Source organism: Crocodylus siamensis, chromosome 2 (assembly GCF_052110815.1).
Source record: "Crocodylus siamensis isolate JL-2025a chromosome 2, ASM5211081v1, whole genome shotgun sequence".
NCBI lineage: Eukaryota > Metazoa > Chordata > Crocodylia > Crocodylidae > Crocodylus > Crocodylus siamensis.
Window position 1 is genome coordinate 137,828,361 of NC_143396.1, and position 27,595 is coordinate 137,855,955.

The following is a 27,595-nucleotide window of genomic DNA, read 5'->3' on the forward strand; positions in this document are numbered from 1 at the left end:
CCTGGGGCTCCCCATGAGTCATGGCTCTGTGTGCTAATTTGGGCACACAGGGTGGCATGGGACCAAATACCAGCATATGGGATTGTAGAGGGGGCGGGAGAGAAACTGGCTTCCTGGTAGCCCACCCAGTAGCAAGTTGTAAGGAAGGCTTGCAGACTACCCTGTCCCTGTTGCCTCCCCGCAGTGGCAATGGGCACAGGGCTGCAGTGATGGCAGGGGCTGACAGGGTAGCAAAACTATTCCCTGCTCTTGGGCAGCCCAAGGCTGAGCATGTTAAATGACTTGTGAGGGCTGGCAATGCTGGGTTGATGGCATTCCCTGCTCTAAGGCAGCTCCAGAGCCCCGCACTTGAAAGGGCTCCAGGGCAGCCCTTGTGTCCATCAGCTCTTGCCGTGGTGGCAGCAGCTGATCAGGCAGACCTGCCAGTGAGCCCTTCCATCTCACTCACAGGCTCCCCATTTCCCCCTGCCTGGAAAGTGCACCTTTGTGGTAGCTTTGTGGCACTCTAGCCAGCGGGCTCTGAATGTGTGGCTGTCCATAATACCTAATACTTTTGTAACACTACCAACTTTGTAGCACTTTAAAAATAACATCTCTCAGGGCCCTGTGGTATCTCTTCCATGCTGTACAATTAAGGTGGATGGTTTTGCTGCAATGAACCATGAAATGCCAAATTGTGCTGCTCTGTGCCTACCCTTGACATCAAGAGGCATAAGTACATATTCAAAAGCCAGTTTTTCACTTTAATCCTCATATCTGCTTCTCCTTCCCTTTGATTGTCACTTCTCCATTTGCAAGGGTAGGTGTTTAGGGTAGGGACTGTGGTTCTTTTGTATTGTATGAAGTGTCTATTGAGCTGGTTGTCTGCCATTTTGATATCTGTATGCTCTTTTGGTGCTAGATGACTAAGTAATGATAACCCTGTATGACTACTCTGGAAAGGTTGAAGGCATGCAGTAGCAAGAGCCCCAGGCAGTGGGATATACTGGGGGTCAGGGGGAAAATGTTAATGACCTTGTATACTGAATTTGCTGCTATAGACCACATTCTGCCTGCAGCTGCATATGCACACATCCCCCAATGAGTTCTGTGAAGTTGACTTGTGTGTAACCAATGGGAAAATTACTTCAGGGATAAGGCTCTAATTTCTACTCCTTTCCAGTAGAAAGTGTGTGTCCTGCTCCTTTAGGCTCCTTTGAAGATCCTAGCTTTCACCTTTAGAGTAAAATTAAATTCATGAACAGTGCATGTCCCTGGCGGCTGGGAGGACACAGCTGCACCGCTGCTGGACTGTCAGCAGTGGCGGGGTGTAGCAAGTGCCGGCCACCCGCAGGCGCCTCTGGTATCAGTGGCAGTGGCCGGGGCGATCAGGGCTGGCAGCGGGGTGGTGAGTTGCGCATTTTTTGAGGAGTGTAATAACAGTGTAATAACAATGTTGGCCGTGCCTTTTTGCAGGGGGTGCCCTGCCATGTGCAGGGGGTGCACATGCACCCACATGTACCCCTATGCATTGCCCCTGATTACCTTGTAAGCCGTAGTGAAATTTTTCAGGGACAAAGGACAGCAAGTTTTAACTTTCAATAGGTACTTGACAGGAGTCCAGGTACTAGGATCCAACCTCATTATTACACTTCTTTCAAGACAGTCTTATAATTTCCTGAATTACCATAATGAGGATTAATTTGACTTCCAGGATACCTTACATTGTGCCTATGTCTGTACAAAAGACTTGTTATAAAACCTTTTGAAACTCCCATGGTTCAGGAGGAGGTCAGGAGCCATTCATTTGAGTGCTGCTGAAACAGAGGTTTATGAGGCAATCTAATCTTGCTGCAAATGTCATTCTTGGCTTGGCTTCTCAGCCTTTTTTGGGACCCAGGAGGGTGCTCTATTGTGTGGGAAAGCCTGGGCAACATAAACTGCAGGAGCAAAGAGATGCAGTTGCATAGGTCTTGTTTTTCCTGTAGGGCTAAAATCTAGGTAGCCAGCAGAAAGGCTTTCAGAAGGGTCCATCTGCAGGCGAGTCTTAAAAAAAGTCAGAGCTGGAGTTTTAGCAGGGACTGTCTTTAAGCCCCTCCTCTTTGGGAAGAAGTCAGGGAGGATACTTGAACACAGCAAAAGGGAAATCATTCAAGCAATGTGTACATGTTTTGGTGCTAAGCAAGCACAGGAAAGACCTTAGTATCTGAAAATAATGTCATTATGCAGGTGAAAGGGAAGCTAAGCCCAATAATGGCTAATGTCATTGTATTGAACCTCCAGAAAGGCAGTCATTGCATCTGGTCCTATGCCCCTTTTACATCAAATGAGAATTGCACCTAAATACTGACTAACAAGGCTCTTAGTGTTGCTTTCTTTATATATTTCTCACATTCTCCCAGTGTGGTTGCTCCCGTGCATGACTGTTTTGTCAGTTGCTGTCACAATCAATGTTCAGTTGTCTTCATTAATGTTTTTCCCTTTAGACTGCCATCCCCTGTGCCATCAATGTGTGGCTGATCTCCACAACACTGGCAGCATCTGCCTGAAGTGCCAGAATGCCCGTCACTTCTTACTGGGAGATCATTGTGTTCCTGACTGCCCCATGGGATACTATGCAGAAAATGGAGCCTGTAAAAGTGAGTAGCATCTGAAGGCAGAAGCTAGTGAGAAGACATCAGGATCTGCTTGACAGCTGCCATGAAATCATTCCTTTTGAGGCAGTGGGGTGCAGTGGATGTGGTACTGAACCAAGACATAGAGGACTGGGGTGCTAATAGTTTCTGCTACTGTTCTACTGTGTGATCCTTGGCAAGTCACTTCCCCTTTCTGTGCCTCTGTTTCCACTTCCATCTTTTGTCTGTCTTTAAACTGAAGGGTGCCTGGAACAGGGCCTCCCTCTTGCTTTGTCTTTGTATCGTGCCCATCCCAGTGTATGCCTGCTTTCAGTGGGCCTCTAAACACTGTTGTAATACAAGAACAACAGATGCCAGACAGCAAGGAGGTTATATGAAAGAGAAGGTGGTTGCTCAAGAAGGTGGTTGCTCTGGGAAGTGATGGTTTAGGCGGTTGTTTTTTGGGTGAAAATGGTTATAGAGATCCAAGGATAATGTTAAGAGGCAAAGTCATCTTTTAGATACCCTTTACCAGGCTCCCACTATGACTCCCTAGCCCATCCACATGATGAGAGAACAATATTAGGAGATCATTCTTCAAAGGGACATCTTGGGTATCCATCTGTCTTTGCTCATAAAGGATGGAACTGCTGATGTAGGAGACTTAAGTATAATGGGTAGAGAATCCTGGGCCCCCTGAAGTCATTAGCAAAATCCCCCTGACTACATTGGATATCACCCTATACATGTAGTAAGTAGACCCTGGATTAGCCTACAGGGATATTTCAAATTGAGAACATCTTTAAATCCTTAAATGGCATTTTACTGAGGTTGCTCAGCATCACAGGAGAAGTGCCTTAAAGAGCACTTTTAAAGGATCTGTAGAGACCTGCTTAGAAGACTTGTTTTTCTTTGAATGGAAGCTTTTGTTTTTTCCTTCTCTTTAGGGTGTCACCCCTCATGCAAAACATGCAGCAGCAGAAGCCCTTTTTCATGCTCTTCCTGTGAATCCAGTTTTGTTTTGTCCCACACTGGCTTGTGCACTTCAGCCTGCTTCCCTGGACACTACACGGATGGGAGCCAGACATGCAAATGTAAGTGCCCCTCATTACGTGCTCCCTCTTCTGCAAAATGGAGTTGCAGATGCTTTCTGGGCTTTTCAAGGGTGTCACTTTCGACAAGAAAAGCCTTTAAATGTTTTCATCATCTGACAGATGAAAATGATAAAGTATGGGTAGTGAATGGATATGCCAGTTCCTGAAACTTTCATCCTATAGCATGCTTTGGGTGTAAAGTCAATGGCAAATTTGCTATTGACTTGAGTAGAAGTGGGCTTGGGGTCTTTCTCAAAACATTGTGGATGCCTTTATGAAGAGCATGAACTAAGCTTCATAAATTGTTAATAACATTACTCTGCAGCAGGGACCAGAAGAAGCAACTGTTGGCTTCCCTGTTTAATAAGAATAGTTAATTTCAGTGGAGCTCGACCTTGAGTCTGTGCTGAACTGTGAGAGCCTTTGGTCATCAAAACAAGTCTGTCAGGCTTGTTTTTCTGTATATGTGGGGGCCATATTTTCAGAACTTTGCCTGTATGATTCTGTAGACAAAATTGAACTTGCATTTGATCAAGCAAGTACTCTGATTGTATTTGAGTTAACTAGTTATTTGAGCATACAATTAACATACCTAACTGGCATTTGTATACACAACTGATGCATTTTCTAGCACAACTGTGGCACTTGCAAGTGAGGTATGCAAACCCACAAAATTTTTTGACTCTGTGGGTCTGAGAATATTGGGTCTGACTGTATTGTTCCCCTCCAAATGGCTGCCTGTTATTAAAAGCATAGTGTAGGCAGGTCAGTGTCACACAGGACTTTCAGTACCTAGGCTACACTGTGTATATTTGTTCTTTTGCTATTAAATAGTATAGCCAAGAGTTCTAGTATTAGTGCTGAATACAGTTTAGAATTGGCTGAACATCCTGAGAAATTCAGGCTCCTGGTATCAAAGAGTTGAGGTGCAATATTTTGAATGTTGATTTGTGAACTGCCACATTATTTTTTTCTTGTCCATATGCATTTCAAAACACCTCTTATTTCTAGCAACAAGTAATATATACAAGCAGGAAATGCTTGGTGAAATATTAGTACTTATGTGACATAGAAGGTCTTAATGGTCCATTTTGGCATTCAGATCTATGAATCTTCATACAAATGCTCTAAGAAAACTTCTTTGGAAATATGAATTTGAGTTCAAAGCTGGAAGTTGGTTCTCTGAATTATCAGTCCATATGCTCTTTCCAGATGTGAGAAGGCCATACCTCACCTTATATTGATGTCAGACAGCTCTGTTTGGTAAGCACAGAGAACAGAATTAACAAGTTCTATGTCCAGCACTCTTTTTTGCCTGGAGAGAGGATTTTCACTTTGTTGGCCCTGGGTATGGTAGCAAATGAAAATTTTCTAGAAGCTGCTCCAGAAGACACTCCAAAGAGTAGTTTCCATAGTGAAGATGCAGGCAATTCTAATATCATTTAACCTGCACAGCTGCCTAGTGATTCAACAATTGCAACATTTTTTCCTCTGTATTTCTCTCCATATACAGCTTGCAATAGCCAGTGTCTGAGCTGTGAGTCGACGGCAGGCTGTACATTATGCAGAGACTTGAGTAAGGTCCTGTTGTTTGGCGAATGCCAGTATGAAAGCTGCACTCAGCAGTATTATCTTGATTTCCTCACTAAGACTTGCAGAGGTGAGACATATATTGTTGAAATATAAAGTTTAGTTTGTGCTTATACTCTGGGGTACTGCAGCAAAGTCTGCTTAGGTGATCTGCTACCAAGTGGTTTTTACTTCCTTCTTTTTTTCAGCTGTCTGCTGCCCCATGCCCTAGTTCTCTGTGAATAACAAGATTAGTGTAAATCCTTCCCTTGTAAATGATTTAGTAAGGGAGTCATCAGACTTTGCAAGGGTCAGGTTTTGCAATTTACTCAGATGTGGGTCAACTGAGTAATGAGTAAGCTTAACATTCTAAATCTTTTTTAAAATTCTTGTATAGTCTTGTGTATTTACCTGATTGTCTCTGCTTTTATTAAGTACTGCACCACTGAACCAAAAAAATGGAGAAATATTTAAAAGACACATGACTAGAAAGATTTCCAAAACTCCCATAGGAAATATGCCATAGTGGAAATGTGGTCTGAAGATACTATGGCTTTATCATGGGCTGCCATTGGTATTCAAAGGTCTAGAGTACAGTAATTATTATTCAATATTGATTTCTAACTATCTCTCCTTAAGCCCAACTTAACTTAGTCATGTGGGTCTATTAAATATTTCAGTACTTTAGAGAAGCATTGTGGCTTAACACATAAGGGATTGGGCTGAGAATCAAGGGTCTAGTCTTGCCTGTGCTACAGACTTGCTGGGTGCATCTACACATGATGCTACACTACCGTAGCAAGACGCTACGGAGATGTAGCATTCATGGGCAAAATCCATGAGGTTGCAGCTACGTTGCTGTAGTGACACACTCCCTGGTTATAGTATGTTGCTACGGTGACAGTGCCTAAGTATAACTGTGAGCAGTACCAGCTGTTACTGCACCATCTTTTACTACTTCCAAAAGGAAGTAACAATGTCAGTGCAGTAACAATGGTACCACAACAGCACGTGTAGATGAACCCACTGTGTGGTGTTTGGAAAGTCACCTTCCCTATGGGCTTTTGTTCCCTCTCCCTCTCACTGTCTATTTTGTCTGCATACACACATTCAAATGATCCAGGAGAATTCTCCCATCTCAGCATGCTCAGCAGATTCTGTCTGCCTGGAGGAAGGTGGCAGTAGTGCACAGGGCAGCCCTGATTGGCTGACCCAAACTGCTTAGGGTCAGCCTGTGTCCTTCTGCAGCACAATGTGATATTGTGGAAGGGGCATGTTCCACTTCCTGCTTGGCTGCAACAGCAGACTTCAGTGAGCTGTCTCCCTGGAGGTGGGGCAAAAAGGAGGTGGAAGTAGAACACCCTGGGAGGCTGGAGGCATGTGTAGTGGCTTTTCTCAGAAGAAAATATGTACAGACATTTACTCTCCCAGCAGAAACTCTCCTGGGAGTGATTTAGCCCTGTTTGTTCCTGAGTCATTTTTCTCTTGGAGTGGCCATTTTTTGCTCTGGGAGCAAACTCCTGAACATCTGTTAATCGTGGTTTCTCCTGGGAGAGCTTTGACTGTCCCAGGAGAAACTGAATGTGTGAACCTTGCCTTTGTTACATTGCAAGCTCTATGAAGCAGATATGGAATTATGTGGTGATACAGGATCTAACACCCTAGGGTCCGAATTTTGATTGGGGCTTCTCAGTGTTACTGCAGTACTAATACTGTATATCAAACTCCACTTTGGAGATGCACAGACTTTGCAGCAGACTCCAGCAACACCAAGGGCATCTGAATGCACAGCTGAACTGAGCCACATTCACTCTATTTTTCTACCTTGAGGACTTCCCAGGAAGGCATTTTGACTAGAGTCTGACCCTCCCCTTTTGTTCAGTTAGAATAACTGGGAAAGCTTCAGAATCCCAGGACCTGCCGCATGTGAAAGTCTCAGGGATTCATTAGTACTTATGAAGATAAGTACTAATGAGCAACAAGCTCAGTTGGCAGGTGAGGACTGGTGGCACTAAAAAATAAGGTCACCCCTCTTTAGCTGCTAAGCTGCTTTGCTGAGAGGCAATGAACAATAGCTATCCATGGCTGTATTTTAGCATAATTAGGAAATGTTAAGCCTAAGAGGAAAATATCATGCTGTTGTAAGAAGACCCTTCTTCAGAAATCATTTTTATTTTAGATCTGTTACTCTGTACGTATTTCAGCCTTCACAGTTAGGCAGTTAGCCTCCACATCAGTGTGCAAAACCACTGGTACAATGCTAAATGCCCATAACAGGGGGCTGCCCTACTCAAGCATTTCTTTTATTCCAGAGTGTGACTGGAGCTGTAATGCTTGCAAAGGTCCCCAGAGGACAGACTGTCTACAGTGCATGGATGATTTTGTTCTTCACGACGGGGCTTGTGTGAAACAATGCCCACAAGGTTTCTACAAGGAATCAGACATTTGTCAGAGTGAGTCTGTGGGCTGCTGCTTTTAGTTCTTGTTACAGTATCATACTACGTTAGTTTATTTTTCAATTTGTCTCTCATTGTCATTTGCTTGTCTCTCATTTTAATCTGCACGTATGTCATGGTTTAGCCCTTTGGCTGCCCTCAACCACATGCATATGATATATCTTTGCATCTTTGTTGATCATTGATGCTCAGCTCTGATTGACTGAGGAGTCATGAGAACAGTCAGTGCTAGTCAGAGAGCCCCAGTAGCATTTATGCTTCTCTGTGAATTGTGGTTGTTATGTCTTGTTTTGTGTCAGGGTGACAGAATAGTTTTACTAAGAGGTTAGATTTGTATAGGACTGTTTAGCTAGGGATGATTCTGCCTCAGGCAGAGGCTGGAGTAGATGACCTATAGAGGTCCCTTCCAGCCCTACTTCTTTATGATTTATCATGGTATAAAAGAAAGAAAACCTGCAATATGTAATTGCATGTCTTGCCTTAGTCTGATTTCATATATTGCATTATTCATGATTGAGAGAAGGACATACCCAACACATGTAGAGAAAAGCATAGTTTTCATAACAGTAGCAGTACAAGGTCCACTTGCTAGCATATATTTGGTGCTAAATTATTTTGGCTTCCTTGGTGTTTGTTTTCAGGATGTGATGACCACTGCCTCCAGTGTCACCAGCCAATGGAGTGCACTCTTTGTGAAGCTCCATTTTTTCTCTTGGGAACCCAGTGTGTCCGTGAATGTGGGAAGAAATATTATGAAGACCATGTGAAGCAAAACTGTGCAGGTGAACAGACCTGAGGTGGAAAGGTTGAAGGGGATTGAGGTTGCAACTTCTTCTGTTCCATTCATTAATTCACATATCAGGGCTTAGGCAAACAAGGAGCATGATGTGAAATGTTGTGAAATTTACTGCTGACTAAGTGAAATCAATTTGAGGAACAGCCTGTGTCTGCAATGGCATAAGTAAGGTGGGACAACCAGGACAGGTGCCATGGGCACTAAGTTGGGTGGGGGAAGCAGAAAAAGCCAGCTGCCACTGCAGCCCTACAATTGTACCAGTGGCATGGCAGCAACTGGAAGTCATTGCTGCCCCTGAGCGTGGCATCTGCCCCAGCTGCCCAGCCATATTGTTACACCTTTGTATGCCTGCACTGGAACCTACTTGCAGTGAATTAGGACACAGCATAATTCTATGCAGACTGCAAGTCTCGTTTCAGTGACCCTTTAAATTTGTCTAGAACAAGAGTAAAGTATCCTTTATATATATAAAGGATATAAAATTATATATATTATATATAAAATTCAGATATGTTCAAAGTTTTGTGTTGTAACTGGAGACCAGCTACTTGTGCAGACTCTGAATATGCATCTAAATTTTTCAACTAGTGGCTGTATTTTCAACATTTTTGTTTTGGAGAGAGATTCCCTGTACTCAGTGAGGCGTGCTATTCTTTCAAACTTATGAAAATTTTTATTTTTAAGGATGCCTATTGTGTATATGCAATTGTGGGCACACCCTGGGTGTCCTCTTCAATCAATTTTGCCATTGTAAAAGGTATTAATGGCAGGAACTGTTTCCTATTATGAGATACAGGGATACTTTCCAATGCATTGTTACATAGTTTGATGTGTCTAATGGAGCTGTGCTTTCCATCCATATCAGCTTGCCCCGCAGGATGTTTGGAGTGTGATAATGTCAGCCAGTGCCAAGTCTGTGATACCACCACATTTCTGAAGAACAACCTTTGTGTGTCTGAGTGTGGCCGTGATTTCTATGGTAACAGCAGGACTAGAAAGTGTGAAGGTGAGTGTTTCTTATGATAAGGCTACCTACCTGACATTTGGTGACAGGTTTTTGGCTCTAGAGGTAACATTTGTTTAGAAGTATTTTGAAGATCAAGTTTTATACAGAAGTTCCACGTTTGGGAATCAGCTATTAAAAGGAATTGGAAGCTAGTCCTCCATAGCATTTCTCGTGGGGAAAAAAACACGAATGGGCTTATAACTAAAGTTAACTAAATATATGTAAGTACCCCTCCCTTCAACTGCCTGCTTTCCTGCATCATCCATGCAATGACAAAAACAACCTGTGTAGGAAAAAGCAATAATACTTAGTATTTATAACATGCCAGTAAGAGAAAGTCAGTGGGCATTGTTGCATCTGTTTTATAGATAAGAAAGTAAAATGAGAAATGATCTGCTTGCTCAAGTCACACAGACAGTGCCAGAGACTGGTTCTGAATTTGGATTACTCCTCCAGACCACACTTTCTTACTTCACTGAAGGGTCTGTGACACTTCAACCAGTTGAGGGCCGTGGCAAACTCCTATGGACCCTGCCACACATTCAAATTAAGGCTGGACAAAAAACAGCTATAAAGTTGTTAAATATTTTGAAGAACTAACTTGGTAGCTGGTTGGCTCTCTTTATAGCTGGATGGGCATTTTTATTGCATGGTAATTACTTTGCACATGCAGCCAGTCTAAAATTTTTGCATGATTATCCAGTTAATTGCATAATTAATGTAACACATGGCAGGGGCCTTAGAAAGACCAAGGAACTCTGAAAGCTAGGCTGTGATTGTATAGGGGTTGAATATCTGTATATTCATGCTTTTCTCCCTTATTTTTAGCCATCAAGCCTTCTTCTGTTCTCCTATTGAAAGGTTCGTTCACAGTAGGGATTGGTGGGATAAAGCCACTTGACTTTTCTGTCATGGCTGTGCATGGCAAAGATGGCAAAGATGAAGAGTTTCTATTCCATGTGGTCAGTGTTCCCACCAATGGCAGGCTAGTGATAATGGTTGACAAGAAAGAGATGCAGCTGAACAAGGGTGACCATTTCACCTGGGAGGATGTACAGGAGAAGAGAGTCCGCTTTGTGCACAGCAAAGAAAAATCCAGGTAACTGGGCACCTCTGTTTTTATGTCTTTCTTTGAGAAGAGGGATATATTTTGAGGGCAAGTACTCAGTCTCCTAGAACTGTGCTGTAGCTTGTTGTTTCTGTTAGGGGCACTTTAGTATTTCCCTTCACTGTTAAAATTCCACCTAAACCAAAGCTGCAGTATCATGGTTTTAGATGTGGCACGATATTTATTCTCTGTATTTATAATGAGAGAGAGGTACAATATAGCTCCAGTTGAAGTTAGTGGGAGTTTGCTGTTGGATTCAGTAAGGCGTAGAGCAGGGCCGGTTCTCGAGGAACTATGGTGTTCATGGTAATTTTGTTATTTTTAATGGTGACTGTGGCAAATATAGCTAATTCATTGATTACAAAGGAAGATATTGTATTACTTGCACATTTCTGCATCTCAGCATGCTCTGCATTCAACCATTGCTGGTTTAGGTTTTAATATAATCTACGGAGCATGTATGGTACACCTGATAGTACAAAATGAGTACCTGGGAATGCTTGTTTGCTAAACATATTTCATAAGAATGCAGATTTCTGAGTGCCAGCTGAATGTGCCAATGCAAGAGTGGAGATTTAGCCAAAAATATACTTCATATTCAATGCCACCATAAAAACAGAATAAGCTCCTCAACCTAGGCCAAAACAAATGGAGTTATTAAAGTTTTACACATGTATAAACTAAGAGTAAGCCCCTGGCTTTCAATAAAATCTTTATACTTTCATCGTGCCCTTTTTGGAAAAATCAGAAAACAAGTTTACAAAGCTTAGCTAATTCTGAATTAGAATGAGGCAGCAGTATGTTGTTTTCTGTAGAATCAGTAGAATATTTTTATGCCTGATCATGAAAAAGAAATGCCAGGATGTTGGCTTCAGAATTTCTAGTTGGGAGTGGTGGGATCAAATGTGCAGGGTTTTCAGAAGCTTCTTAGTGAATGGGAGACTTTTGTAAATCCTACCCAGTATTCTTGAATAGAGAGTAGTTATATTGAGAGTCTGGGTTGAATAATTACTATGAGTAATAATAGGCAAGAGGAAATGGGGTACATCAATCCATATTATGAATGGACTTCAGTAAAGATACTGTGAAAAACAAGATGTACTTAAATGTGAAAACATTTAACTCACCTACCACTAATTTACTCTCTCCTTTTTTAATGCTATATTTCTTCAAATACAGGATGAGATTTCCCCCCCCCCGCCAGTTGTCACAGGGAAAAAAAGTCCCATGTCTTATAATCACATACAAGGAAAACTCACTAAATACATTATCTCTCATTAAACTGCTGCCAAAAGCAGCATGTGCTCAGCAGTGGAAACCAACTATAATGTTGACTGAATGCAGCCAGCATTGAGCATGATTATAAAGCACATAGCCCACATTAGGCAGACATACTGATGGGAACCTACCACAAGAAGTGGTCAGTATAGCCTATCTGAATAAGACATATGGTAGTGCCCATTAAGTGCAGTCCTTCTCACTGCCAACTCTTTTGAAAGTCATCAGGAGCCATGACACTGCATACATTTTGACTTCCTCTTCACTCCTACACCTGAGCTGTGCCTTTTGTTCTCTTTTCCAATGATTCCTGCTTCTTCACCAGCATTAAATGTCTAACAAACATCACAAAGCAGGGGCCAAACAGTTCACCTTGAATCTATCTGTAGCTCCTTCTCTCAGCCTGCCATATAAGATTAGTGTGGTCCCATTCTTCACACTGAGGTGACACCAGACTAGGTTGGCCTGAGCCTCATCCACATACAAATTTTTGGAGGATCCCAGGACTCATGATGAGAACACCCAGTTCCAGTCATGAGTGGGGGCTAATTAGTGTGTGCATCCTTTGTGGGGTATCTGGAGTACAGACACATACTGAGCAGTGCTGAGCTGTGGGGTCACCATGGCTTGAAATGCTGGGCCCAACCCAATAAATTATGTGGTTAATCATGATCCTTTGGCTTTGGGCTAATAATATCATGTGTAGTTGGTATGTAGGTTCCCAAGTGTTGCTCAAAAGCATGTTTATGGAGTATCTGTGCTAAAAGTTGCAGAAGTTTCAAAAAAAGGTAACATGCATCAATTCTGGATGAACTATGTGCATGGCTACTATATGCAAATTGCTACACCCATGTTTCATTTCAAAGTTATTGTTTTCAGATTTGCTTCTCACTTCCATGTGCTCAGGGAGGGCAGGGTCTGACAGTAAGGAAAGGGGGAAAGGGTTACTGAGGGGAAAGAGAACCACCTGACCCCCCCAGATTTATTTTCCCTGCTAGAGCAGTGGTAGGGGGACAAATCCAAGGCAAACCTCCAGTAATTAGTTTCTAGCCCTGGAAAATTATACCAAAATTTATAAATTTCCAATGTATAGAATCAAATGGTTGGGAAATCATCATATAATCAGGATCATCTTTTATTCGAGTAACAAAGGTATAAAAGTCCTAGTCTCTGAGTGTGAGTCATTCATTTATGTTCTCTTTTGGGGGTATTTGTGGTACTTGTTTAGGAAAGGACAATTTTCCTTGAAGGTCAGTGATCAGCAGAACTTCTCTCAGCCGGAAATGATCACCGTTCAAGCAATTTCAACACAGGTAAAGCTGAAGGACCCTCTGATTTTGTATATATTTTTAAAAGAGAAACTCTGACTTCTTGGAGGAATATCAGATTAAGCAAAACCTAATCAACTCGAATTTCTTTAGGCCAGAGAAAATTTACTGTAAGTGCTCCTGGACAGATTCTTTTACGTTGAGAAGGGGTGACTCAGAGGAATTACATCAGTTACAGTTAGAGAAGAATTGGGACCCGTGTTGTAGTGCTGTGCACATTTAGGGTAGAAGAGCAGAGTGAAAGCTGATATTTGTGTTAGGATTCCTTCCTGTTTAAAATCCAAGATTTAGTTGACTTAGTTCTTCAGTCTTTTATTGCTTGTCAGGTGAGCCATCTCTATAATAGGTTCCTGTGCACCTGACACTCTCTATTCCAGGGCTGCCAATCCAGTACAGCAGCTGAGAACAAACTAAGCAAAAGAGTTTCTGAAATGCTTCTGTGTATCTATTTGTGTACCTCTTAAACCACTCACCTCTTTTATTCAAGTTGATCTGATCATCAGGTGTTTCCTTTGTATGTTGCTGTTACATCTGCACTGTGCTACTCAAGCAGCTCATTACATTCAGTGCCTTACTGACTTAGCCAGTGGTGCTCAATCTTCTAACCCTGTGAGCCAGGTCCTGCAGGTGGGGTTGGTCCACAGGCCAGATCCAGTGTAGGGCTGGCATGCAAAAGCAATCTGGCATGCCAGCTTGATCCTGTGCATCAGCTCTGGCCATTGTCGGACTCCACATGCTGGCCCAGCCCTATACACCAGCTTCAGGCATGGTCTGATTCTGCTGATCCAGTGCATGGAGCCATATTATCTGGCCTGCAGGTCTCCCCACAGGTCTGGAAATTTGGCAACAGGGTAGTAGTAGTAGCATTAATTGCCACAACTCTGGAAGGTCTTCCAGAGCCATTGCAATTAATATGGCCCTGACACCAATTTTTTTTGACCCATGAGGAGCCCTGAATGACATGGCTTTGGCCCATGGGCTGCAGGTCAAGCATCACTGGATTTAGCAAATGACAAATTCCTGTCCCAAAGAGTTTACTTTTTATACAAGGCAAGATATAAATGATGAGGCAAATAAGCATTGGGTGGGTGTGGGTGCGTAAGAAAGGGTTACAAAGCTAATTGAATGGTTTAGCACTGATTAAATATGTGTGCAGATTTTAGATAATCAGTAATCCCATCTCATCACTGTGTATCTGATTTGCATTTAAATAAGAGTAAGTCTGCGGTGACTGCATCTTATGTAGATATGCCTGAGCTAGTTTAAAACTAGCCAGTTTGGACACTGATAGCAGCTTAATCATGGCAGCATGGAGCTGAGCTCAGGCAAACAACCAGCATATCCACCCAGCTTCTCAAGTAGTCTTTGCAGTCCATGTTGAGCTGTTTGCTACCACAGTTATGCTCCTAGATGTATCAGAACTATCTAGCTTAAGGCTAGCTCAGGTATATTTATATGAATTGCAGTCATTGCTATATAGACATACCATAAGCCAAAAGTTGGCAAAATATGGTCTGCCAAAGGTTCTGGATCCAGCCCACCAGGGGATTTTTGCCCCGGGCCCCAGCTTTGCTCTGTCACCACTCCACAATACTCATCCCAGGCCCAGCCCCACCAGCCCATCCTGCTTCTGGATGCTGTGCTCTGCCTGCTCATGATCCCATCCCATCCACCTGCCCTGTGGTGAACTATCATGGGCTGGATCACTTCTTCCCCCTCACCCACAACAGCTCATCAAAACGCTGTAAGCCACTTACAGAGTTTTGATGAGCTGTTGTGGGTGAGGGGGAGGAAGTGATCCAGCCCATGATAGTTCACCAAAACTCCCTAAGTGGCCCTCCTGCCCAAATAATTGTCCACCCCTGCCTTAAGCATATAGAAGTATGAAGGGACATTAACATGGGGATGAGAATCATAGCATCGTAGAGAAGTAGCACTGGAACGGATCTCCAGAGGTCATCTAGCCCAACCCCATTATACAAATGCAAAATCTAAACTCTTTGTAAAACTACTGGCACAGCACAAGACATAACACCCTAACCTGCCACAGGTAAAGCAGGGAAACTACAGCAGCCAATGTTCTGCTTCTATAAAAGGTTGGGAATATACATTATATATATAATCAATTATTCACATTGTCACAGCAGTGTAAAATGTTCTTACCATTGGTCCTTCTGCTACTGACTTGCATCTGCCTTATTGGGCTGAATCATGATGCATTGTTTAGTGTCTTGAGCCTTGAAATTGGAACTTTTGAACTAGAAATATTCAAATGCCATGCTTAGCAGTGCTATGTTTGAGGTTTACTGTGGTGAAACTATAGCAAGCTGCAAGGCAGTTCCAAAGTACCCTGGGCTGCTGATTTTTTTTCATAGCATATAGCATCAATGGCCTTTTAGCAATATTTTTAATGTTCCTAGAATGAAATCAATCCTCCACTTAGAGAAAGGTTGATGTTTATAGGCAGAGTCATAGGAACTGTCTGAGGCATAAAGTCTCTTGATCGTGTGAAGTTAGTAGAAGTTTAGAGGGTTGAGGACTTCACAGAATTGGTCCCTTTAATGCCAGTTGGAAAATAATCTTGTTTCCATGCTCATGTTTTTAACCATTATGTTCTATATTGATTTGATTAATTGTGTCCTAGATTTATTTTAAGGCCAGTAGGAGAAGTTGGAAAGATCACCTGGCCTGATCTCCTGTCTAAGACAACTGAGAGAATTAATTCTGGTTATTCCCTTATTGATTTCAGTTGATCCTGACATGTCCCAAAGCATAAGCTGCTGTTCACAGCAGTGGGGCTCTACCTGAGATTGTCAGTCTGCCCCAAATCCATAACTTGATTTAATAACCTCAGTTTTGCCAGTCAGTTCTCAGTAATCCTGATAAACTCTGTATGTGGGAGCTGGTTAAGGGAAGGCCTCTAATGAATATTTTCATAACTTACACTTTATCAAAGCAGAACCTTCCTTCATCCTTGCCAAGAGACAGGCTAGAAAAGAGATTATTGACAGCAAGCAGTATTTTATGGGTATTGATAGGGGGCTGTCCTCACAGGGAAGAAACTCACTGGAAGGTGGGAAAATCTGGGTTGTTATTGGGCTTCTTCTCAGGATGTGTAAGGCCCTGTAAGGTCTTTAAAAATGTCCAAAACAGTCCAGGGGAGGAACGGTTTTGTTTTACTGTTTCAAGGCCCACTTCCTTACTCTGGACTAAGTACATACTGTTTCTTCCCATGTTAATTGATTCAGTTATTTCCATTTAGAAGCTGTAACACAAGCTGAGGGCTGCTAGCTCCATTAAGATATTATGCAAGTCATTCATGTGTGCGAAGCCATCCCTTCAGATTTTTTTTAATGTGCATTTTAGGGAATAGTTAGTCCCCAGTTGCTCACATCCTGTGCTTTGGCAGCACTGCTCTTTATGTTGCAGCAAGAATATCAGCTTAATAATGTGTGCTGTTTGCTTGTTTAAGCAGAGAAGAGGAGCTGTTTTGAAAACAAGCCACATTTCAATAAACAACAATTTGAAACTAAGGCCCCAGCTAGATGTGCAGTTAGACATGATTGGATCTTATTCATGATCCACACAATCCCGCTTCCTGCCATGCCACACAAAGAGTCATGATTGTGGGATCAAGTATCAGATCCCATGACTGGCAAGTAGTGAGCTCCTGTTGCTGGGAGCTCCTTCAGCTGATGGGGCTCCCAGCTGCTAGAGTGCACCTGGCTACACAGTCAGTTAATGAAATGCTAGGAACCTGCCACAAAGTTATTGTACCTTTTTGTGGAATAACTTTGTGGCTTATTCCTCCTTTTATTATACCATTAATTGATTGAACTTATGGCTGGGTTATAACTTAAGACATGATTAAGTGATTAATCACATCTTAATGTGTAATGTATCCCAGGTGCATAAGGTCATCATTAATATGTATTTGTATTATGGAAACCTCTAACAAGGTCAGCTTCTATTTCACCTATTAGGTATCTAGGTGGACATAAGCATCTAAGTGTGATTTCTAGTCCACCCTGTTCAAGTCCTGAAAATCCATTAGTGCATCTACTTTTGTAACACCCCATCACCTTACCCTTAAGGCTAAGTTGCAAAAAGTCTATGAAAAGAAGGGAGATGGACCCTTCTTTTTGCTATAGCAGTTCTTCCAGGATCTGAGCAGGGTGGAATAGAATAGCATTTAAAGACATTTTTACATGTGCAAGTGCCACAGCGCTGAGTGCTTTGAAAAGCACCTGGCGCTGCAACTCTTGCAGTTGTATAAGTGGTGCGATGCGCATCAGCACTGAGAAAATGACAGCGGTGAACTTTTTAACTAAAACACCATGGAGGTGCTTTTCCAAAATGCACCACCGCCATTTTCCGTGTTCTGACATGCATTTCGTTGCTTCTACAACTGCATGCAGCGCAGCACAGTATGTGTCTGCTTGCAAGTGGAGCAGACTCATTTAATTGAGTCTGCTCCGAAGCAGTGGATCTGTGGCATATCGCCAAACAAAACGGTATGTGTATAAATGCCCTAGGTGCCTAAGTCCAACTATGTGCCTAATAGGCAGAATACAGTCTGGCCCTGGAGGTTCCATTCATGAGTTACTCTCGTGGTTGAGCAGTCATACAAAATGGAGCGAGAGTTGCCATTCCAAAGGGGCAATAAAAATATATGGCAGGAGCCAGCAGGTAGAGATGTCTGTTTTTTTTGCCTTCAAGGTTCTGATTTTTGAAATAACATGTTTTCCCTTTGCATGCCACCTAGATAAAGCCTCCCTTTTAAACCTGAAGGAAACTCATGGGTACCAAAACAGCTCAGAAGTGAAGCAGTGATCTGCATGTATGTCTACATGAGTCACAACTGTACTTTCATGTAGACATAAGCTAGCTTTAAACCAACTATTTGATGCACCACATGTAGTCTGGCTGGAGCAGCACAGATCTCAGTGTTGGTGAAATATACCTGACCTCTCAAGCAGGTCTCCTCCTGTCACTAGACTGCTCTAGGAACCAAGGTATGAACATCTATCTGGGTTATGTCTGTGCCGTACAATACAGTCAGCGTGGCATCTGCAGTGCAGACAATTTCCAGTGCCATATCCATTTTTCTGTCTTGTCTTTTTAAATTGTAAACTCTTCAAGTGGTGGAGAATCTCTGCTACCCTGGGTTTTGTATGGGATCTGGCATAATGCACCTCTGATCTCAGTGGTTCCCAGAGCACTGCCATAATAAATATTGCTATTTAATATTATCCTTCTACCTGAGACTGCAATTGTATTAATGTGATTAAGCAAATTTGGACCTGATCTTTACATACATGAGAGAGAGCCAAGGAATGCATAAGAGCTGTAGGAAGTGGAACTGGTGATACAGAGAGTAGCGCTCTCTCTCCCACCAAGTAGAGAAATATTGTCCAAGCAGGTACAACAGGAGGACTTGCCTAAGAGAAAAATATATGCTATAAACTCCAAGGACATTTTCTCCCCTCATCACAGCCTACTCCAGTAGAAGTTATGCCTTTTCCATCTCAGACTGGCACTGGGTAAGCCAGAGCAGTGTGACTGCACTTGAGTCAGGACTTTAAGTGTGAAGACAAAGGAAGCCATAAAGTAGTGGAGATAGTGAGTACATTTTTGGCCAGGCAGGAAAAAGACAATTTTTCTACTCAAGCATTGTATTTCAGTCTACGCAAGTTCAGAATCTAGATGTCATTAAGTTAGGCCTATGAGTGTTAAAGTATGTGTCTGAAGCATAAACCTACCAAATATGCAAGGGTCAAGTCAGTTTTTTAACTCAGATATCTCATGACCTAAGTGAAATTGTGATTTGTTCCCAGGCTGCTATTCAGCTCTCCAACCAGAGCAGCCAGGTGAATACACACAGTGATTATGTAACTAAATTGCTTAATGTATAAATGTCCTGAGGTTTTTATGTTAACGTTGCCGCCGTGTGTGAGTCTTTGTCGCATGTAATTAAATCTGTCTAAATTGCTAGATATTCTTAGATCTACCTAGGTGAGGAAAAGTGCTGCAAGTGATTCCCTGTTGCGCAGAAATATGAGCTTTCCAGTGAATGAAATTAATTAATCCTCCTCTCCCCTCCTCCAATCTTTCATCCCTGGCTTTGATCATCAATAGAGCTCTGTAGTTTAGCAAACATCTAAGAGCTGTTTCTGTGTTTTAGGCACCATACATGCTACGGAATGAAGCCCTCTTTATCAGCAGAGGGGATATTGGTGCTATAACAGATTTGCTCCTTGATATTCGAGACAATGACAATCCTCAGGATGTAGTGATAATGGTTTTAGACCCTCCGCATCACGGCCGGCTGGTCAAACCTCCAGGGGACGCAGCTTCTGAAGTCCGAGTATTGAGCCTTCATGAACTGGCCAGCGGACTCCTACATTATGCTCATGATGGCTCCAATAGTCTGGATGATACAGTTGTTCTTCAAGTGAATGATGGGTACTACTTTCAGAATGTTCTGTTCCACATTAAGATTGTTCCAAAGGTATGTATCATGGTAAAAATTCTCTCATGCAGCGCCCAAATTAGAAGTACAGAAACACAGCATATTCGTTAAATACCAGGTCTCATTGATGGGGATGCAGTCAGAGATGGGGCAAGTGATAGGGTTGTTAGAGGGCTTGCAAACATCATCAGGTTTTTGGTAGAAAGTACTAAATAAGGAATACTTCACTTTAAATATAGTTTAGCTTCCAGTTTTAGGGGATGAACTTCCAAAACTTGGGGAAGGACCAGAGAGGCTAACTGATAAATGGATTTGCATTTTACTTTATCTGCAGTTTTTCAGGCTAGGGTTTGGAACAAGCAATAAATGTGAAAGTGGAAAGGGGCTTGACTCCATCATTGTTCCCTGTGAGGGAAGAAGCACTGGTGTGATAGTAACACCTCTCATTGATTGATGGGCAGCGAACTGTTGGAGCTGTACCATAGCTGAAATGTTCATGTCTTGATCTAAATTGTCCCCAAGGGAAATTTGGGCCAGTACAGTTTAGAAGCAAAGTTCTCATTCAGATCAGGTTCGAATTTTCCCAAAACGTGGGTTTGAGGGTGTGACTGAAGCCCATTTCTGACTGGTTTTAAAGCGAATACTTAATTTGATTTCCTGGCCAAAATAGGCTGTATAGCTAAGTGATATCAATATCAGAACAGGAGTGCAGATGGCAAAAATAGGGCAGGTTGGTATTTAGAGAAGAGTGGTCTTCAGTCAATACGTAACCCAGTAAGTTAGTATGCTATTGTCAATACTAAATTGCAAGGAGAGTGAATTTGTATGAGGAATGGATGGATCTCAGAAACCAGGTGCCAGAGCATTTTCATCAGTTAAAAGTCTGGGCTAAGAAAATATTCACATCCCTGACTCCATCTTCAATATGATGGAAAAGTGTTGAGTGGGATGGCTCTAAGGTAGTGATTTTCAACCAGAGTGTCACCCTGGGGTGTTTTGAGGCCCTTTCAAGGGTGTCCTGGGGTGATTTGCAATGTTAGCACTGTTAGGTGCGCAAACAGGATTCACATGATAAACCCAGTGGTTTCAAATAGGAATCCATAGCATTTAAACCTGTTATGGCACTCTTTTCTGTTGTCAAAAAATGAGTGAAAATAAGAGCTGGCATTTTCTGAGGGGTAATCTAACTAGGGGTTCCTTGGGTCTGTAAAGGTTGAGAACCACTGCTTTAAGGGTACATTAGTATCTCCTAAGATTACCATTGTTGCTGCTTTTTTAATAAACACTGTTCCCCTTAACACTTCTTTCTCACTTGGGCCTCCTTAATCTTCCAGTGACCTTTGAGTGTAGACACCTAAACTTTAAAAACTTATTGATTTTGGTGTCTCCTATTTAGATTATAGTTTGTAATTAAAAGCTGGGTATTTCTGTTTGCAGTAACTACATATGCAACAGTATTTTCCATTCTGAGCACAATGGAATATATAGCAGTAAAGGTAAAAGCTGGTGTACATTAACTACTTTTAATTGTAGTATGTTACTTTTAACTATAAAATATGTGATGTTTGTGTGATGGATGCTAAACAAAACATTGTAGTGTAATGAGCATTTCAGTAATATGAGTGACTGCAATAAAATAAGAATCTTCAAAAAGCCAAGAACTTATCCACCTACTGCCATTTGTCTTGTCATAAGATAAGAGGTCAGATTTGTGGAATTGTATTATTATGTGTTACAGACACAGGGATTTTGAGAGGCCTCCTGAGTGACCTTGGGCAGGGTGGTTATTCTCTCTCTGCCTTGCTTCCACATCTGCAAAATGGAGATAACAGTACTTCTGTTCTCTCAGCCTTTGTTTGCCTTACCCATTTAGGGTGGGATTTTCAAAACAGCCTTAGGCATCCTTCTCTTGTTAGTTTTAGTGTGACTTGGATGCCTTTCTTAGGGCTCCTTTGAAAATCCCAGCATTGAAGAGTTTACCGTACCGTCTCTGTGCCAAGTAAGTAATTATCATAGTGAGGCTTTGATTTCATCCGAGGAGTCTAGATGATGCAGTGACACATACAGTAAATAATAATAATTGATGCATGACTTATGCATGTCAGTCTGATGATCACAAAGAGTGTCCTAAGAACACTGGTGATGAGTCATTCAGATCTCATGCCCTAGAATAGGAGCAGTCCTACAGTCTGTAGGTCAGTGCCAACCTGCTTTTTGCTCCTTTACTGGGGTAGCCCTCAGGACTCAAGCAAACAGAATTGCAAAAAGTCTGGAAGCAACTCCATTGCTGAAAGCACTTTTTGATATTGATTAGTCAGGTTCTGTTGCAGATGATGATGAAGGTCATCAATGAAGAATTGCTGAGTATAGTTTATTAGCCAATTTCACACTCCCTTGTGTCTCCGTATTTTCCTGAGTCCGTCTTTGCAACATTTAGCTTCAGAGATCAGTGAAGGTAGTGAGAGAGAGAGATGAAAGCAAAGCAGGATTTAGGATGAGGTAGGGTTGGCAGATGCCCAGCTTTTGCTTCATCCTAATTATCACCTCTCTACAATAGCCTTGAGAGATGAATGGGAGGTGAAGCTTGTTTCTGAAGAGGTGCTGTTTAGATGTGCACACGAAATATTCCTCTTTCTTTTCTCCATCTAGTTTCATCCAAAGGCTCTTGTAGAATCTTATGTAGACCTAGCTGGAGCATCTTATATTTTTACCACTTGTCTAATCTGAATACCTCTGAGTACAGGCACTTTCTAATAAAGGTTGTGTTCACACATGGGTATTACAGCATCTAAGGTTCCCCAATGGTCACAACAGCCTCAGGACTGACTGGACTTGACATACATTCAAATCATCCAGGACAACTCTCCCAGGTTTCTTTCTCTAAAGGAAAAACTTACCTGTACGGAAGGGCAAACAGAGAAGCACTAGGCTGCCAGAGGGTCTGTAGGGCATGCAGCCTAGAGAGTTTTCAGGCTTTTTGTTCAAGTGAATATGTCAGGGTCAGGGAAGGTGGGGACATGGTCTGTGCTGTGCATAGGGTCCTCCAGCCTTTCCCTCCCCCATGCTGTGTTGTAGCCTACCTGTGGCTGGGCGGGGATATATGCTTGTGTGCTTCCTGGCACCCAAGTGTGCTGCAGTGCAATTCAGGCAGGGAACAAGCCAGGAGCAAAACAGTCTGTACCCCCTAAGTGCTTCAGCGCTGAGCTTTAAAGACTCAGAGCCATTTTCTGTTCCCTGCGTGGCTGGGACTGACACACTCTCTCCTTCCCCTTCTGTTTGTCTCCAGGGAGCCACTTCACAGGGGGTGTTCTTCAGTTATTTTTCTCCCAGAGTGGCCACTTTTACTCTAGGAGAAAAATAATGAACCTCTGTACACGCATGGTTTCTCCTGAGAAAGGAGGGACTCTCCTTGGAGAAACTGAATGATACCCAAGCCCAAAATATTGCTTATTGATTTTTATAGAGGAAGTTGTGATTTGAAAAATAAATAGTCCCAAGATTCCTTTTATCTCGGCTTAAAGAATCATGTTTCAGCCAGTGAAGCAGCACACCAGTACTGCCAGAGTAGAAAACAGCAGTGACCTGGTTCTTTCAGGTATTTTGAAGTTGAGATGTTTATTGATTTAAATCCACCATGTATTGGTTTCTGCAAAGCATTTTCTTTAATCCCTATCTTTGCTGACATCTCAGTCTTCCACGTTTGTCAGTGCTGCTCAAAAACTTTTTGAACTGTTGGAAGTTGGAAGGATTGGCCTTTTTTACAGGAGCACGTCATAATGATTTGCATGAGTGTGTGTTGCTGTCCGACACCCTCCAAGCATTTGAAATGTATATTGTTGCAGATTGCCCAGTCATTAATGATGCTCTGGAGGGGGATGGGAGGGAAGAAAGCCCACCCCTGTAAACTTGTGGCCCCTTTCAGCATCAAATCAGTTAAAGAGGAGAGATCTTGTTGCATGTTACATATTGTAGACATTGGCCTTGGTGATCCCTTGGTATGAAACGTGGAACCCTTTCCCTTCTGAGTAGCTGCTTTGGATGCAGCCCAATTTGGATGTGGCCAAAACCGACCTGTATCTGACTTGTATTTGATGGCCCGTGTAGAATGGGCAGCAGGTGGTCTTGGGTCATTTCCTAGTAGATGGATATTCCTGCTGTACAAAGTCTGCCAATTCCACGGCCACCAGCACTGAATTTGGCACTGCTTAGCACTTTTGTTGGCCGTTTCCACAGGAAGGTACAGATTTGAATAGGCTCTTGATTTGCTAACTGCAAGTCAGCCAAGTTAGAGTTAAGACACACTGGCAGAGCAGTGTGCACTGCAGTAGGCCATGATGCACATGTTTCATGATTGAACAAAGAAATCTTTTAGTCTCCTGGATTATCCAAATGCAACTTTCATAAGTAATGGGTTCTCTCTCTCTCTCTCTCCATTCTCTTTCTCTCTCTCTTGGTAAAAATATAACTACTTGTCTGAATGCCAGCTAAGAAAAATCCAAGAGGATTCCAGTTGTCTTAATGAGGGGGAGAACTGTCAGATCTAGCAATAGTGGGTTACTTAAAGGAGGAAAAAAAGCAAAAGATTAGCAAGCAAAGCAGTCTTTTGTTGAGTACATGTTGTTTGGATCACAGCATCCAAACTAGCTGGGAATATTATTGCAAAATGACAGACTGGCACACTGTGGGAACTGAAGGGTCCTTAATTCATTTATCCACTCGTGCCATTATTACACTGGAACTGGGACCTTGCTTCTAATTAACAGTTACTTTGAAATTATTTATTATCAAAGAGTGCATTTTGTCTGCTCACCTTCAAGTACTCTGAAACACGACTAGTCTCTCTCTCTTTTCTTCTGTGCTGTAATAAACCTAGTAAATCTCTCTGGCCTTTTCAACCTGGTCATTTCCTGCTTCAGAGCTATGCTTTGATGTTAAAGGCCCTATATGTGTTGTGACTTTGCTGACATGTTAAGACAAGTGGGAAGTTCCCTTCCGTACTGTTAGTATTCTCTTTTGTTGGTAACCCATCTTGTCTTATTTCTGTTCAGTTCTTCTAAAGATTAAAGCAGCCATTTGTTCAAGCAGAATTCTTTGTTTTACATGCTGTAACAATTAGGATTGCATAATATTTGAATATAATATCAACAGTAGGCAAAATTTATGTAGCCTATATTAAATGGCTTTTTAAAACTGACTAACTGAGAGATCTAAAAATAAATGGAAAACATCATTTTTCAGTAGGGGTGTGTCTTTCCATAGAGATCACTTCTTGGTCCATTGCTATTCAGTATCTTTATCTGTGATTTGGAAGAAAATATGAACATGACAAACTAAAGATTTTAGATGGAGATGTAAATGATGATCAGGAATCCGGGTTATCTGTTTGCCACAAAAAAATGCGTTAAAACCCAGATATTCTCATTTTGAGGAGAAAAACCCAGATATTTTCATTTTGAGGAGAGAAAAAGTGGGAAGCAATGGGTTTCCCTTTGCAGGCTGGAAGAGTTGCAGTCTGAAAGGGGCTAAGGGGGGAGCAGGCAGGGGGTGCCAGGTGCATGCTCACTCATGCACATGGCCACCAGGCAGCCTGGAGAGCAGCTCTCTGCAAGTAAGTCTGGCGGTGGGTGGGATTTTGCAGGCCTGTCTGCAAAATATTGCATACTCTGCAAAATCACAAATTTGGTAGGTTCTTAGTTATGGGGGACTTTGCTAGAAAGCAGTGACACTGGAGAGGGCTTATGGTGTCTTAGGCGGTAACCTTACTGGCTACCCATCTGATGCTGTGTCTAAGAAGACTGATAAAATTTGTGGGTGTAAAAAACAAGAAAATATTGCATTGGAGTAGGGAGGTTGGAGTAATACTGCTCCCTTTTGGGTGTCCACATCAAGGACTAAATTGAAAAAATTGTGAAGGCTTCTGAAGACAGCTGCATGAATGGTGTGAGGTCTGGAAAACCTGTCTCACAGTGACAGATTTTGCAAGCTCAGTATGTTTTGTTTTATCAAGGAGAAGCTGAAGAAGTGACTTGATCATAATGCATAAGTACCTGTATGTAGAGATTTCTGATAGGAGTCGGCTCTTTTATTTAGTGAATGGAGATATAATTAGACAATTGGAAGATGTGGCTAGATAAGTATAGACTATGAATAAATCAGAGATTTCTAATAGGGAAGGCAATTACCCACTGGAATATTTATCAAATGGTGCAGTGGGTTTTTTGAGTTCAGTCTTTAAATCATGACTGGATGTCATTCTCGACCAGAAGCTCTAGTTCAATCAGAAGATAAAGCTTGAGGCAGAAATCACTGGGTGGAATTCTACAGGCTCTGCGATGCAGTACATCAGACTAGGTGATCATAATGATCTTCCCAAGCCTTAGAATTTGCAGTCCAAATTTTGGGTGTGTGAGAGCTTGTGTTGATGTTGTTAAATGGGCTTTATGACAAAGAAACTTGTCAGAGAAATTTGGCTCCCCAAATATTTATTTTCCATTTTGAAAACTTCAGTCAGAAATCAAGCAGGACAAAGTTTGGTGTCTCCAAATACTTGTCACTATCACACCAGGGCCCCTAAGCCTATTCATGTATTAACGAGACTTTTGGAATTGCAAAGTTATACCAGGAATTACTTGGGGGAAAAGTTTCCGTTTATTTTAGATGGCAGGGGGGAAAGCAGTTATTAGTTCAGAAGGCAGAATACATTATGATGCAAGCTTTAGAGACTTAAAAGTATGTTGGGAGCATTATTTAAGGCTTTTTTAAATTTTAAGAGGCTTCAGTTTGTGAACATCTTTTGGGAGAGTAGGTTTTCAGAAGCAAGGAGAGATAAGAGACATGTGGGTGAGTATTCTAGACCCAGACAAAGGTTTTGGAGTGAAAATGGTGACGAGCAGGTGGACTTTTCATAGGGCATGTACAGATGTAACATGTGAAGCACTCTAAGTGCCTTTAAAGCATACCAAAGAGTGAAGGTTCAAATGTATTTGGCCAATGCAGCTTTTCAAAAATGATGTTGGAACAACACAGGAACAGCTTTGAAATGCTTCATTATGAAGCACTTCATGTGACATTTGCACTTGTAGTATCATAGAGATAAATCCAACAGCAGAGCAATTGCAAAGGGAAAGAAAGGGAAGATGAAGATGACATCAAGACACTGAGGGTGAAGAAGGCAACTAGTCTCTAAGGTTTCTGTCCTTCTGTCCTCCCTTCTGCCATAGAAGAAAAGGGGGCAACTGAGGGAAACTAAAGACAATGGTGCCAGATGGGGAATTGAGATCAGTGGGTGTTAGGATTATAGTAGCCAGGTAAAAGGGTTGGTGTCAGAAAAGGGTCTTGGGGAGGAGTGGTGGAGGGCAAAAGGGAAGAGTGAGTGGGCAAAAGGAGAATAGAGGTTTTCTTCGTGAAAGAGATTGAGAGAGTCAAAGAACTAAACACTGTGAATTTGGAATATTTCATCTCAGCCTTCTCACTTTAGAAATCTGAGTATACTGGCCCATTACCACTGCTGGTCAGCCAGACCTTTGCTGCTTTGCTCCCCACTTGCAGAGTGACAGAGGCCCACGACTGCTTACAAACTCCTTGGTGTGGGTCCCAGAGGGAGGAATGCTGCAGATCACTAATAGAATTTTGCGAGCAGAGGTGCCTGGTGCCGGCGACTCTGAGATCACCTACACAATCATCAAGGACCAGCCACGATATGGTAACCTTATTCTGGGGCTTTTATCTTCCATCTTGTGGTGGTAGTAGTGGTGGTCTTCTTTCCTGGGTCTCCCATCCCCCAGCAGAAGCAAAATGACACTGGCTGTGTAAGGAACACACAGCATTGATTGATGAAGGCTGTTGTCATTTTGTTGTACTTCACACAGGTCAGAAAGATTTTGAGAAGACAGTT

General features: G+C 42.2%; 1 protein-coding gene across 2 annotated transcripts in view; it reads left to right on the forward strand.

The window, feature by feature from the left end:
• FRAS1 (Fraser extracellular matrix complex subunit 1) overlaps positions 1–27,595 on the forward strand; it is a 362,104-nt gene that overhangs the window by 216,169 nt on the left and 118,340 nt on the right. For both annotated transcript variants that reach the window (XM_090036905.1, XM_090036906.1), the window contains 10 exons: positions 2,466–2,618; positions 3,542–3,688; positions 5,202–5,348; positions 7,570–7,710; positions 8,355–8,495; positions 9,375–9,515; positions 10,344–10,614; positions 13,130–13,214; positions 19,414–19,740; positions 27,250–27,403. In XM_090036905.1, the coding sequence (XP_089893031.1) occupies positions 2,466–2,618; positions 3,542–3,688; positions 5,202–5,348; positions 7,570–7,710; positions 8,355–8,495; positions 9,375–9,515; positions 10,344–10,614; positions 13,130–13,214; positions 19,414–19,740; positions 27,250–27,403 (1,707 nt within the window). The remainder of the gene's footprint in view (positions 1–2,465; positions 2,619–3,541; positions 3,689–5,201; positions 5,349–7,569; positions 7,711–8,354; positions 8,496–9,374; positions 9,516–10,343; positions 10,615–13,129; positions 13,215–19,413; positions 19,741–27,249; positions 27,404–27,595) is intronic.